Source organism: Hyla sarda, chromosome 2, assembly GCF_029499605.1.
Source record: "Hyla sarda isolate aHylSar1 chromosome 2, aHylSar1.hap1, whole genome shotgun sequence".
NCBI classification, from domain to species: Eukaryota; Metazoa; Chordata; class Amphibia; order Anura; family Hylidae; genus Hyla; species Hyla sarda.
The window spans coordinates 41,765,509-41,781,174 of NC_079190.1; the positions used below are offsets into that span (position 1 = coordinate 41,765,509).

General features: G+C 41.7%; 1 protein-coding gene across 2 annotated transcripts in view; it reads right to left on the minus strand.

Moving 5' to 3' along the window:
• GUCY1A2 (guanylate cyclase 1 soluble subunit alpha 2) overlaps positions 1-15,666 on the minus strand; it is a 191,982-nt gene that overhangs the window by 57,179 nt on the left and 119,137 nt on the right. For both annotated transcript variants that reach the window (XM_056561617.1, XM_056561618.1), the window contains exon 5: positions 10,181-10,666. In XM_056561617.1, the coding sequence (XP_056417592.1) occupies positions 10,181-10,666 (486 nt within the window). The remainder of the gene's footprint in view (positions 1-10,180; positions 10,667-15,666) is intronic.

Genomic DNA, 15,666 nt, shown 5'->3' on the forward strand with positions numbered 1-15,666 from the left:
AGTCACCTGGACCCAGACTCTGGATGAGAACCTAGTCACCTGAAACCAGACTCTGGATGAACCTAGTCACCTGGAGCCAGACTCTGGATGAGAACCTAGTCACCTGAACCCAGATTCTGGATGAGAACCTAGTCACCTGGACCAAGACTCTGGATGAGAACCTAGTCACCTGAACCCAGATTCTGGATGAGAACCTAGTCACCTGGACCAAGACTCTGGATGAGAACCTAGTCACCTGGACCCAGACTCTGGATGAGAACATAGTCACCTGGACCAAGACTCTGGATGAGAACCTAGTCACCTGAACCCAGATTCTGGATGAGAACCTAGTCACCTGGACCAAGACTCTGGATGAGAACCTAGTCACCTGGACCCAGACTCTGGATGAGAACCTAGTCACCTGAACCCAGATTCTGGATGAGAACCTAGTCACCTGGACCAAGACTCTGGATGAGAACCTAGTCACCTGAACCCATATTCTGGATGATAACCTAGTCACCTGGACCAAGACTCTGGATGAGAACCTAGTCACCTGGACCCAGACTCTGGATGAGAACCTAGTAACCTGGACCAAGACTCTGGATGAGAACCTAGTCACCTGAACCCAGATTCTGGATGAGAACCTAGTCACCTGGACCAAGACTCTGGATGAGAACCTAGTCACCTGAACCCAGATTCTGGATGAGAACCTAGTCACCTGGACCCAGACTCTGGATGAGAACCTAGTCTCCTGAACCCAGATTCTGGATGAGAACCTAGTCACCTGGACCAAGACTCTGGATGAGAACCTAGTCACCTGAACCCAGATTCTGGATGAGAACCTAGTCACCTGGACCAAGACTCTGGATGAGAACCTAGTCACCTGGACCCAGACTGTGGATGAGAACCTAGTCACCTGAACCAAGATTCTGGATGAGAACCTAGTCACCTGGACCCAGACTCTGGATGAGAACCTAGTCACCTGAACCCAGATTCTGGATGAGAACCTAGTCACCTGGACCAAGACTCTGGATGAGAACCTAGTCACCTGAACCCAGATTCTGGATGAGAACCTAGTCACCTGGACCAAGACTCTGGATGAGAACCTAGTCACCTGAACTCAGACTCTGGATGAGAACCCAGTCACCTGGATCCAGACTCTGGATGGGTAATGTCTGGGTGGTCTCTTCCTCAGTGACTATGCTAGGCTTGCTTGGTCAATTCTCTATACAATATTTGGTGGTAAGTCCATATGTTCACCCATTACAGATGAAGTGCATACTCATATTCCACTGTCAATACACACGCTGAAGACCAAATTTTTGATGTTCCAGATTATGCCTATGATCCTGTAGGTGCCCCCCAAATACTTTTCTCAACTCACAGTCATCATTATTACTAATGCTGAATCTGATGAATTACACCTCATGATTTACTACTCATTTTCCATTAAGAGAGTACTTAAAAGTACTTAAAGTGCAACTCTGATCACGCTCAGTGGCAGAATAACCGTTTAAACTTCTTCGCCTGAGGCTTGCCCGAGTGCAGCAATCTGGCAAATCCATATTCTGATCACTGTAGTATCTGGCAAGTCTCAAGCTATGGAGTTTTTTTGGGAGATTTAAACAGTTATTCTCCTAGCGGAGCGTGATGAACTTTACACTTTAAGGGTAGGGTGACACGTAGCGTACATGTGATGCATATTTGATGCTGCACATTTCTGTGCTAGCAAAGTCTATGGTGGTAATTATAAACACCTATAGACTTCCCTAGCACTGAAATATAAGGAGGAAAATACGCAGCGTCAAATATGCGGAGTATACACTACGTGTCACCCTATCCTAAAGATAATGTCCTGCTTTTTACCGCATGGTGCTTTATTTTTGGATACTGGCTCAGCAGGAGTTCTTCAATATTCTTTGTTGGATTATAGTAGTTTAAATGAGCAGGGTATTTTAGGGAATATCAGATTACTTTACTTACTGTTCTTACAATTGCTGGATACTGGAATCTATAGTTTGCTCAAGTGAACTTGTAGCAACTTCCTAGAATTTCAGATTAACCCACTCACCATCTACTTTGTAATAAGTAGGGGTGTGTAACCCTCTATGCCATTCTAAGTGGCCACCAACCATCAGGAGGCATAAACTGGGCAGAGCACAATGCTCAATTTTTATTCCGATTGCCCACTTAAAAGCTTATTCAGACTTTCATGGTGTATCAAAAGGATGAACCACAAGTATCTGAACTCAGAGATGAAATGGAGAGGTGCATATGTGCCCCTTTTACTATTGTAGTTTATGGGATTCTGTAATGCTCAGCTGTTTCTTTAACTCCCGCAAGCAGCAATTGAGGTAGCAGCAGTTATGTACAGCTATTTTGGCTCCTTACTGGAGAGCCGAGCCCCACTTTCTCGAGTTGAGTGGTCTAGTGTGTCACCTATTACATATACTAAGCTAAAAGCTGTAAATGTCTCAAAATAGAATAACCTTTTTAAAGTTTCTTTGTGGACCTTGCCAATAATACAGTCTGATTGTAATTACTGTTTTTGTATTTTTACATCTGAGCAGTTTTTGTTCTGATTCTTCCTTGCCTTGGAGGAGTTAAGGTTCTCATCCTATTGCAGCTCGGGTGTGGCTTTAAAACCCTATCTCTGCTGCACTCTGGTTGCTGGTGATTGAGCTACTCTGACAATGTTTTATTATGCACCTTAGCTTTAGTGCTACTCTGCTCATGTCTGCTTAATCATGCACCATGTATTTATATTGTGATATTTCAGAGTTTTTAACCATGGCTTGTAGTCTTTTTTATTGTAGATTTTAGTCTGAAGTACAATTGTCTATTTTTAGGATTATTGTATGTCTGTTCTGCTTGTACCTTATTTCTTAGTCTGTGAGTATCATGAACTGTGTACCCCACGTTGTTGAGTTTGGTTTTGATTATATCCTGTCATATATCTTGAAAAATATCCTGTCTAGTATCCTGACCTGTGTCCCTCCATGTTGTGGAGTTTGGTTTTGATTATATCCTGTCTTGTATCTTGAAAAAATATCCTGTCTACTATCCTGACCTGTATCATTTTAACCGTATGGACCTATAAAAAAAAAATTGTGCGACAAAATCAAAGAAAAAACGCCATTTTGTAAATTTTGGGGGCTTCCGTTTCTACGCAGTGCATATTTCGGTAAGAATGACACCTTATAATTATTCTGTAGGTCCATACGGTTAAAATGATACCCTACTCATATAGGTTTGATTTTGTCGTACTTCTGGAAAAAACCATAACTACATGCAGGAAAATGTATACGTTTAAAAATGTCATCTTCTGACCCCTATAACTTTTTAATTTTTCCACAGACAGGGCGGTATGAGGACTCATTTTTTGCGCCGTGATCTGAAGTTTTTATTGGTGTGATTTTTGTTTTGATCGGACTTTTTGATCACTTTTTATTCATTTTTTATGGTATAAAAAGTGACCAAAAATACGCTTTTTTGGACTTGGGATTTTTTTTGCGTGTACGCCATTGACCGTGCAGTTTAATTAATGATATATTTTTATAGTTCGGGAATTTACGCACGCGGTGATACCACATATGTTTATTTTTTTTATTTACACTGTTTTATTTTTTTTATGGGAAAAGGGGGGTTATTCAAACTTTTATTAGGGAAGGGGTTAAATGACCTTTATTAACACTTTTGTTTTACTTTTTTTTTGCAGTGTTATAGGTTCCATAGGGACCTATAACACTGCACACACTGATCTCTCATGCTGATCACTGGCGTGTATTAACACGCCTGTGATCAGTGTTATCGGCGCTTGACTGCTCCTGCCTGGATCTCAGGCACGGAGCAGTCATTCATCGATCGGACACCAAGGAGGCCGGTAAGGTCCCTCCCGGTGTCCTGTAAGCTGTTCGGGATGCCGCGATTTCACCGCGGCGGTCCCGATCAGCCCGACTGATTAGCCGGGATAGTTTCACTTTCACTTTAGAAGCAGCGGTCAGCTTTGACCTCTGCTTCTAAAGGGTTAATACCGCACATTGCCGCGATCGGCGATGTGTGGTATTAGCCGCGGGTCCCGGCCGTTAATGAGCGCCGGGACCGACACGATGTGATGTGGGGTCGCAGCGTGACCCCGCTTCATATCGAGGGAGCCGGCGCAGGATGTAAATATATGTCCTGCGTCGTTAAAGGGGTTATCCAGGAAAAAAATTTTTTTTTTTACATATCAACTGACTCCAGAAAGTTAAACAGATTTGTAAATTACTTCTATTAAAAAAATCTTAATCCTTTCAGTACTTATGAGCTTCTGAAGTTAAGGTTGTTCTTTTCTGTCTAAGTCCTCTCTGATGACACCTGTCTCGGGAAACGCTCAGTTTAGAAGCAAATCCCCATAGCAAAACTCTTCTAAACTGGGCGTTTCCCGAGACAGGTGTCATCAGAGAGCACTTAGATGGAAAAGAACAACCTTAACTTCAGAAGCTCATAAGTACTGAAAGGATTAAGATTTTTTTTAATAGAAGTAATTTACAAATCTGTTTAACTTTCTGGAGCCAGTTGATATATATATATATATATATATATATATATATATATATATATATATATAAAGTTTTTTCCTGGAATACCCCTTCAACATTCAGTTCTTCTGTTCATTCCCTGGGTTTCTGCTGTTTACTCATTTTATACCTTGTCTAGTTAATGTATTCATATTTGCCGTTATCTGGATTCCGGTTTCTGAACTGTTTGTTAGTACACCATATTCTGCTCTGTTTGTTGTATTCATATTCTGTCTTTGACTAGGTATATTATTATTAGTTTTTTCGCTCACTGCAGTTTTATACCAGTTTTTGACATAAAATGTGACTGGCATAAAATAACGGAATAACCTCTTGAATTTCCTATACAGTCAAATGTTCCAAAAAAATTCCAAAAGTTCCAATAATGAAGAATTATTTGAAGACTTGCTTGATATATCTTTGCATCAAATGTTAAACCATATTCCATATTTTTCTACTTAAGTCTTATTTAGTCAAGGCTTCTGCTGAACAACAACTACAGAACCATTTTATTGTTTTCTTTACACCGTAGCTAATGCGGCTTGTGACCATTTCATGAGGGAATAAAATCTCTTTTTTACTGTTGCCGAGAGAATTGAAGTCAGATTTTACAGCATCCATTGTAGCAGGATGTTGTAAAGTAAGACTTTTCGTTTGCAGCTCAGGCGACAGCTTGAAAATACAAAAAATAGAGGCAAAAACATAAAAAAAAAACATTAACAGGTGTATCTGACTTTAAAAAAATAAAAAAGCAACACATGTAAAAAATAACAAGAAAAGCTCCAGTTACAGTCTACCTTTCCTATCCCCTGATCATCCAGTACTGTCTGTGTTGGCAAGTGGCCAGCAATGGAGCAGCCAGGGGCATACATTTGGCATCTGGGGGGATCCAATATTTGTCATACCCCCACCACCCCCCAAAATACACATGCACCGTTGAAGCCATGCTTCTTCACCACACTCAATCCCCATCGAATTGCACCCAGCCTCCTCCTTAAAGCGCACCCCTTACGGTGTGGTACATTTTCTGAAAAATGACACTGTGCAGCACCATGCTTGATAAATTGACATGTATTTCAAATTTGGCGCCATTCTCCCAACCACATTTATCTATTCATATGAGACAGAGCATCATACTGGATCTCGCACTAAAGACACCTGCTATGAGGAGGGAGCGGGAAATACATGAACAGCTGGGGTCTTTTTTTTGTCTTTTTACGCAGCCTGACCAGAAAAAAAAATTAAAAAAAGCTGCTCCTTTTACTGGTGTCAAAAGTTTTTCCAAAAGTTTTTCCAAAAGACACCCCTGCAAATGCAGCACAGGGGCAAAAAAAGAAGAAGAAATAATGCTTTAAAATAATATGTCAAAAGCTTAGATTGCACAGGGTCTCACTCTTGAAACCCGCTGCAATTATGAGTTACAGCGAGGTGAAGTGCACCGCAGTAAGGCGGCCCGCCAGGCAGCGAAGCGCGCTGAAAAGGGTTATGATTAAAGCAGGTGTCAGCGCTGAGACCTGGCACAAATTCAACTTTTGAGCTGTTTGAACATCATGTCAAAAAAGTTTTCCCAAATAACAGTAAGGCTAGGTTTCCACACAGTTTTTTTTTCCTTGTGTTTTTTGGAAAGTTGCCACTGCAGTTTTTGAGCAAAAGCCAGAAGTGTATTTAAAAGTAATGGGAAATCTACCTATTGGATCCACTTCTGAATTTTACCAACAACCTTTAGGGGTCACCCCCAAGTGGCACGCCCTGAACTAGAAATCCCCCAATAAACTTCAGTCTTTATTAGTGTCCTCTTTAACACTTTAACGCATATGAACGTCCATAAGCGTCTCCTGAGGTATGACGCGTGCTCAACAGGTGAGCGCGCATCATACCTGGTGGGTCCCGGTTGCTATAAGCAACCAGGACCCATGGCTAATGCCGGACATCACCGATCGCTTGCCTCTGAGCGCGCACGCATCCCTGCAGCCGCGGTCCATCAGCGTCTCCACATAGGAGCCTTGAGTCGCTTACTTGTTGGTGAGTGCAGATATTTCTTTGTTTCTTTGCTATTTTATATATATATATATATATATATATATATATATATATATATAATATATGTGGTGTCCCGGTACAGGACATGTCCTGTCCCTTTTGTCTGGAGTCCCCTCAGCCAGAGTCCCTCCATGCTAATGGGCTCTCCTGAAGGGCTAACCCCTAGTCGCCTCTTAATACAATAATATTTAATGTATATATTTATATATGTAATTAATCTAGGATACCTATGTATAGGACCTTAGAGGTCACGTGCCTTTAATTTATGTTATGCTATGGTTTAAGGACATTTGGGTCATGTGATATACCCAGAGTTCCAGAGGTCAGGACCGACAGGTTTGGCCAAGGAGCTTTGTCCCACCCCCTTAATATATAAGGGGCTGCTGCCACTAGATTTGCGCTGTTCCTGACGGATTATCAGAGAAAGCACATCTCATATCTAATCATCAATTCAAGCTAGGCCTGAAGCTTTATCTTCCGCAGCCACTAAACCGTGAGTTATCCAGCTCAAAACTACTAAAATCCTGTGTGACTACTGCAACTCAATTATCCTCAAACCAGTAGCACAGTGACTAGCAAACCAAAGCTCATTGTACTTAGAAGTCCCAGCAAACCTGTGAGGAACCTGAACTACGGTCCTCTATACGAAGACTATTTTGTTACCTGCAGTTGCATAAAATATGCAGTAATGTTTATTCCGGTTTTTATCAAATATCTGCTGTGGACATTTTCAATTATTTCTCCCTACCGTTTCTGAGACGGTTGGCGGTAGGACCATTCATCTAAGGAAACCGCATCCTGGCGTCACGACAACATAGGGTTAATACCAACATACCCTACACTATTACCTGCACCACCCAGCCACCCCATAAACATACATATATATTATTTATTTTATTTTTTTTCCCCAGGATGTTCCAATATAGAAACACAGAATCGGTCGGCAGATAAGAACCATTTGGCCCATCTAGTCTGCCCAATATCCAATATTCTGAATTCTTTTAATAGTCCCCGGCCCCATCTTTTATGAAGGATAGCCTTATCTTTCTGCCAGCTGAAGTATAACAGAACATTCCTACTTTCCAGTATTCTAACACAATCGATTCTGTAAAGTCTGATTTCAATTCCCTCTGCGGCAATAGAAAAGAAAGGTTGTTCCCCCATGAAAAATGAGAAAAGCTGCAATAGCTACAGTCTAAAGAAAACAACAGAGTGGTCCAGTAGTTACAAACACCATGGAATAAGGAGTGACTGGCATCTGGGCTTCCATGAGCAATGATGCCACCAATGCACATGACTGCTGGAGCTACTGACTGGCAGCAATGACTAAGCAAAGACTACGTGGACCATCTGAGCTTCTGTGCTGGATTGAAGGTGGGAATAGAGAGGCGATTAATGTTTTATTTTTGAATACAGTGATACCTCAACTTACAATGGCCTCAATATACAATGGTTTCAACATACAATGGTCTTTTCTGGACCATCGTAAGTTGAAACCAGATTCAACATACAATGCTACAGACAGTCTAGATCTGTAAAACGTGTCAATGGCTGGAAGAACCAACCAATCAGAATGGGCATTCACTGGTAAAACACCTGTATTACTGAAGTGTATGCACTGACTGGTGTCTGGTAGCGCCCCCTACAGTACAGGGAGGTACAACATGTTCTGTACACTTTACCTGTACCAGGCTTAGCTGCTTCTTTGGACACCAGGTGAGGGCGGCTCCATTACTTTTTTAGGACATTGTGTACTGTACAGGACCCCGAAGAAGCTTCTGTCCTCTACATAGATCAGTGTTTCCCAAGCAGAGTGCCCCCAGCTGTTGCAAAACTACAACTCCCAGCATGCCCGGACAGCCTTTGGCTGTCCGGGCATGCTGGGAGTTGTAGTTTTGCAACAGCTGGAGGCTCCCTGCTTGGGAAACCCTGACATAGACAGTGATTACAGCTCCCAGCAGATCTTTATTACTTTTATATGTAAGGATTTGCTTTATCTATATTAGTTATCTACTTATTTTTCTTTAATTCTCACTTTTTCCTATTTTTGGATGACATTTTGGTGGCTTCAGAACCAATTACCAGGTTTCCATAGAGTTCTGGTCTCAACATACAATGGTTTCAACATACAATGGTCGTCCCAGAACCAATTAATATTGTAACTTGAGGGACCACTGTATTTGCTGCTGTTTTTTGTTTGTACCTGTCATTTGCACAAACGTTTTATATATTGTAAATAATAACATTATAAGTATATTGGTAATAGAAATTAGTTAAAAAACGTGTATATTTTTCAGTAAAAAAAAAAATGCTGTCAAAGGCTATGTTCACATATAGGAATGTCTACATGGAAAATTTATATTCCGACATTCCACCGACAGCGAACATGCTGGCACTAGGACGGCTCGGAAATGCGCCGTCTCACAGCAAAGCATTTCTGTGAGGACTCTATCTAGGTTATATAAAGCATTTTTGTAAATGACAATCCAAGTTCTATAACGGCTTAAAAAACCTAAATATCGATATTTGGGAAAAAAAATTGTGGAGTACTTTGATTGACTTTTGTTGTTTTTCAAAGAGATGATTAGTGCCAGAGTTATGTAAACTGCCCTACCATGACTGAGAGTGCTGCTTTACGCTGGAAATGCTTTGGGAGAAGTGCAGTTTGGGTCTATGCCTTGCTTTGTTTTTATGGGACATACGAAAATAAAAAGAACACTAATTTGTTTCAGACCAGAGCTGGATTATTTTCGTCTTCTCGTGCTACGGTGTCCTGCCGGCCGAGGTCCATTTCTGTACTTTGCTGAAGACCGTGATACATGGGTGAGCTGCTTCCTTTTTCTTCAATACACAAAACTTTTCTACCCACCAACCTGGCCAACATTAAATTTAGATACAAACATAGGTGTAGCTAGGTTTCATGGGGGGCTGACTGGGCATGTGGCCCAGGTAAAGGGTGCTATTGGCAACACCAACCAACCACTCTGCCATAGAAGCTATTATTAGGAAGCTAACCAAATATTTGCTGAATATAAGGAAAGCTTAGTTAAAGGGGTACTCTGGCGCTTAGACATCTTATCCCCTATCCAAAGCATAGGGGATAAGATGCCTGATCGCGGGGGGCCCGCCGCTGGGATCTTGCACGCCGCACCCCGTTAAAATCAGTCCCCGGAGTGTGTTCGCTCCGGGTCTGATTACTGTCGATCACGGGGCCAGAGCGTTGTGACGTCAAGGCTCAGCCCCGTGTGATGTCACGCTCCGCCCCCTTAATGCAAGCCTATGGGAGGGGGTGTGACAGCCCCGTGATCGACAGTAATCAGACCCGGAGCGAACACGCTCTGGGAACTGATTTTAACGGGGTGCGGCATGCAAGATCACGGGGGTCCCCAGCAGCAGGACACCCACGATCAGGCATCTTTTCCCCTATCCTTTGGATAGGAGATAAGATGTCTAAGTCCCGGAGAACCCCTTTAAGACCCTTTGTGTTTTACAGTCTCCATTTCAATCAGCCGATCATCGCAGGAACCATTGAAAAATGTAATCTCCACAGAAATTGATGTGAGGGAGAATAAAAAACATCAGAAAAAGAAACTACTTCTTACCTTATAAATATCGAGGAATCCACACTGATAGTCGAATCTAGTGTAGAGTTCATTCAACATACTAATGACTTGCATTGGGGTACACTCAGCACAGACGGCTGTGAACCCCACAATGTCTGAAAAGAGCATGGTGACCTCATCAAACTTTCGAGCCTCCACTGACTTCCCTTCCCAAAGCATCTGAGCCACATCTCCTGGAAATATCGAATAAAGGAGATCCACCGTTTTCTTTTTTTCTTCCTCCAAAGCTTGATGTGTTTTTTCTAAAGTGTCTTTCAATTTATCCATTCGCTTTTTAAGACCATCTTGAGCTTTGGCCTGCTCACCAACCAGGATGACATCCCGTGTAGCATCATGGATTGGGATGTCAGAAAGATGAAGTCCTCTGCCCATCAGTTCATCCAGCTTGTCAACACGAGGAGAGCCCAAAAAAAGCATGGAATTGGATTCAGGGACATGGATCATTTGACCTTTAACTTCCATCACCTACAATAATGAAAAAAACACAAAACCGTTAAAAAGACCATTACATGGGCACTGCCAGATCCAATACATTTTTATATGTTGTTACTAATAAAAAAAAAAATTAAGACCTTTTGTAATATGGTTGTACAACATTTTTTTTTTAGAATATTTATTAAAGAAAACAGCTCCTAAAAATTCCACCTCTAGGCGTCTCCATACCTACTGGGACACTAAGCAGTCCTGCAGCAGCATCAGGCTTTTCCATGAGTCATGGACAAGAGATAACTCATGGACAAGGGTGCATGAGCAGACAAACCAATCAACTCCCACAACCACAAGGGAAGGACACGCCCCCTTATATCACATATCAATCACCTCCCACCACCACAAGGGAGGGACACGCCCCCTTATATATCACATACCAATCACCTCCCACCACCACAAGGGAGGGACACGCCCCCTTCTACCACATGCCAATCACCTCCCACCACCACAAGAGAGGGACATGCCCCCTTCTACCACATGCCAATCACCTTCCACCACCACAAGGAGGGACACGCCCCCTTCCACTGAGATGATTTCTAACACTGTGAGCTAATGAAAATAAGAATGTTTATAATAAATATAGGGGATAGAGGCATAACCAAGAGATGTACATGGTCATTAGGGATTAGGAACTAAGTAACATTTTTTGGGGGGATCTGACAGTAACATAGTAACACAGTCCATCAAGTTCAACCCATATCCCTAATGAGTCCCTAATGAGTTGATCCAGAGGAAGGCAAAAAAAAAAAAAAATAATCTTAGAGGTAAAAATTCCTTCCCGACTCCAAATATAGCATCAGAATAAATCTCTGAAAATTCCTTCCCGACTCCAAATATGGCATCAGAATAAATCTCTGGATCAGCGTTCTGTCCCTATAGATCTAGTGTACATAACCTGTAAGGTTCTTACTCTCCATAAAATGCATCCAGACCCCTTTTGAATTCTTTTACAGAGTTCACCATGACCACCTCCTCTGGCAGAGAATTCCACAGTCTCACTGCTCTTACAGTAAAGAACCCCCGTCTGTGCTGGTGTAGAAACCTTCTTTCCTCTAGACGTAGAGGATGCCCCCTTGTTATAGATACAGTCCTGGGTATAAATAGATCATGGGAGAGATCTCTGTACTGTCCCTTATATATTTATACATAGTTATTAGGTCGCCCCTAAGCCTTCTTTTTTCTAAACTAAATAACCCCAATTCTGATAATCTTTCTGGGTACTGTAGTCCTCCCATTCCCCGTATTACCCTGGTTGCCCGTCTTTGAACCCTCTCCAGCTCCACTATATCTTTCTTGTACACTGGGGCCCAGTACTGTACACAGTCTTCTTTGTGTGATCTGACCAGTACTGTACACACTATTCTATGTGTGGTCTGACTAGTGATTTGTACACTTTAAACCTCAAAATCCTTTTCTTAAAGGGATATTCCAGGATTTTGTAATTTTTAACTTATGTGCTCCTGATGCTAACTTATGTATGGTGTCAATGTGCTTTAACTATCAGTATGGGGGGGATCAAGCTTTTTTGGGGGAATTTTTTGCCCTCAAAGATTCAGCATTCTTATGCCTTTTGGATTACTGTGGTCTCGAGTCTTTCCCATCTTCCTGTGCACCTTGAGACAACAGCTGATCACAGGGGCTTGGCTTCTTTTCATCTTTCCTGACAATCCAGCCCCCCGATGATTAGCGGCCCATCTGTACGTGCTGCAGTGCCTGCGTTCAATGCGTCCCCCACTGCATCTGCAGACTGAGATCACATGAGAGCATGAGACGCATGGAACGCAGGAATGGTGGCATGTACCGATTGACCTCATATACCATCAGGGAGCTGGATTGTCAAGGAAGACGAGAAAAAACAATTACTATGTGTTTTAGCCACTTTTCCTGCTGCACCTGACAAAGGGCATGGCTCTGTCAAAAAAGGCATGGCATTTGACACCATGTGCCAAAAATGCACCAGAATTTAGCCTGTAGGGCTAGTCAGAGGTGCTTATGTCAGCTCTTCACGGTGGATCCAGTTTCAGACGTAGCTGTACAATGACCAGTGAGTTCTAGTTGAACTCGAACATAGAACTCAATAGGCATCATATGTTTGACTCAGAAACCCGACCACTCAGCTTGGACCTGGGTTTCTCCACACGGATCGAAAGAACGAGCAAGAGCTCAACCCTTTAATTCTGTATATTTCTTGGTTGTACATTAGTCGAATTTTAGTCCTTATTGAAGTGAAGTTGACATTTTCTTCTAGCAAAAGCTATCAAATACAAGTATCAAGAGATACTGTTTAAATCAAGTTTTTATGTTAAAGGGGAACTCCGGTAGAAGCAAGTGGAAAACAAATGTTTAAAAATCAACTGGTGCCAGAAAGTTAAACGGATTTGTAAATTACTTCTATTTCAAAATCGGAAGCCTTCCAGTACCTATCAGCTGCTGTATACTACATAAAAATGGTGTAGTTCTTTTCAGTCTGACAACAGTGCTCTCTGGTGACCTCTATCTGTGTCAGGAACTGCCTAGATTAGAAGCATATCCCCAGATCCCCAGAAAATACCTTTCCTGCCCTGGACAGTTCCTGACATGGACAGAGGTGTCAGCAGAGAGCACTGTGGTCAGATTGGAAAGAACTATACAACTTCTTCTGGAGCATACAGCAGCTGATAAGTATGAGGTTAAGATTTTTAAATGAAAGTAATTTACAAATCTGTATAACTTTCTAGCACATTTGATAAAAAAAAAAAAATCCCACTGGAGTACACCTTTAAACATAGTTTTTTTCAACAATTTCTGGTGATGCTTGTTCTCATTTTCCATTTACACTGACTTGCTGTATTGTGGGCTCAATTAGTTTTTGGATGTCTTGTTGAAAGGAGCGTCTCAGCATTAGCATGGACTCCTTTATATACTGCTCAGAGGCTGCGTTACTTGAAGATGACATGGTTAACAGTGGATCATTGTCATTGCTTCCCTCTCGGGTATCAGGAGTAGCTCCATGGTCAGAGTCTAGTTTGGATTTCTTCTTGACCGGGCTTTTTGAAGGCGAAGACTCCACAGAGGGCATGCCCTCCATCGCCATTCTTAAAAGACTTTGTGAAATCCCTATTACCTGATTGCTCTGCTCTAGAAATGGAGATCAATAGAGCTCACAGATTACCTAGATCCAGAAACATTGATCCCTCTGTGCCACGGGATGTGATTGCTCGTTTCCATTTTTTTAAAACTAAAGAAAATATCTTGCAGGCTATGAGACATACCAAGGAACTACCTGAACGTTTTAAACACATCAACATCTTCATTGACTTGTCTCAAACGACGATCCAACAAAGAAGACTATACCAGCCTATCACTACTGCCCTAAGAGAGAACGATATTCCCTACCGGTGGGGGTTTCCTGTGAAACTCATTATCCCAGATGGTAACTCCACCAGAATTGTTCACAACCCGGACCAGGGCCTGGAATTATTAAACAAGTGGGGCATTGCCCCTGCACCTATCAAAAATAGACTTGAATGAACTTGTGGGTTCTCTATAGCTTCTGGGACTTTCCACCCCACCAGAAGACCTGCTAATGCAAGTTAAATATGTTGTTGAACTTTAGTTATTGTTGCAATATTATTACTAATCCATGTTACTATCTATATTATAAAATAATCCTTAAATTTTGCAGTTTCCAGTCTGGCCACTAGGCCTAAAACTAAGCTAAGACTTTCTGTTGTGACTAGAGATGAGTGAAGTTACATTGATTCGATTCGTCACAAACTTCTCGGCTGAGCGTTTGCTGACTTTATCCTGCATAGATTAGTTCAGCTTTCTGGTGCTCCGGTGGGCTGAAAAAGGTGGATACAGTCCTGGGAGAGAGTTTCCAGCCCACCGGAGCACCTGAAAGCTGAACTAATTTATACAGGCTAAAGTCAGCGAGGTTCGTGACGAATCGAATCACTGTAAGTTCGCTCATCTCTAGTTGTGACTGTCAAGGAGGCCGCTGGGAAGTGATCTCTACAGCATCTCTACATCAGTAAAAAGTACCACCAGTAGATAGAAAAGACATTTGGAGTTCACCTTCCCCTTCTCTGTAGGATGACTTCTGTACAGGTCACAAAGCATGGTTAGAAACCTGTCCAATACAAAGAAGAGGGTGCGGAGATGATCATTGTGTCTATGTCCATGGGGGTTGCTGCAAAGTATATTACTAAATGCTGTTAAAACTGTAGTGGAGGCAAGATGGCAATGGCTACCCCCATTTAAAAAAAAAAAATTAAACAATCAGTAAAAAAATGTTTATGACATTTTTACTTTAAGTAAAAATATTGTATATTTTGGAGATAAGATGTCTGACTGCTTATGTTCCAAAATCTGCATTGCTGTATACAAATAATAAATAAATAAATAAATAGAGAAACAGTTGATTTTGAGCCAAGGCTACTTTCCAGTTTGTATACATTGGAGATTAAATTTTATTATAACAACTGCATTTCTTTAAAGGCTAAAAAAGAAGCAATTTCTTACTGTAGAGACGAAAATGCTAATAGCATACAGCAGAATCTTAAAGATGAAACAGAATGTTTTTGCTCCACAATATAAAAAGAATAAATTAGATACACAGACCAGCTAGAAAAATCTGAAGGCCAAAATAATAAACACAACAAAATCTAGGCTAGATGCCTGGTAGAGATAAAGCAATATCTGAGACGGACAGTGTCGGCATCAACGTCAAGGATGAAAGAAAAACTGTCGGTCATGTCTAAAGAATGGAATTATCGTGGAGTTAGAACTAGGAATAATGTTACCTCACAATATAATGAAATGTGCTCTGGCGAGAGTAGGCGGTTTACAAGAGAATATATCCCCGCTCTATAGGGCGTGCGCGTGCCGGGACTCTTACATTTAAAGGGCCAGTGCACCAGTGATTGGTGCCTTGTCCAAAGTGGTTAATCTAGGGTTAAAGGTTCTGCTTTGACTTAATTAGGCCTGCACCTGTG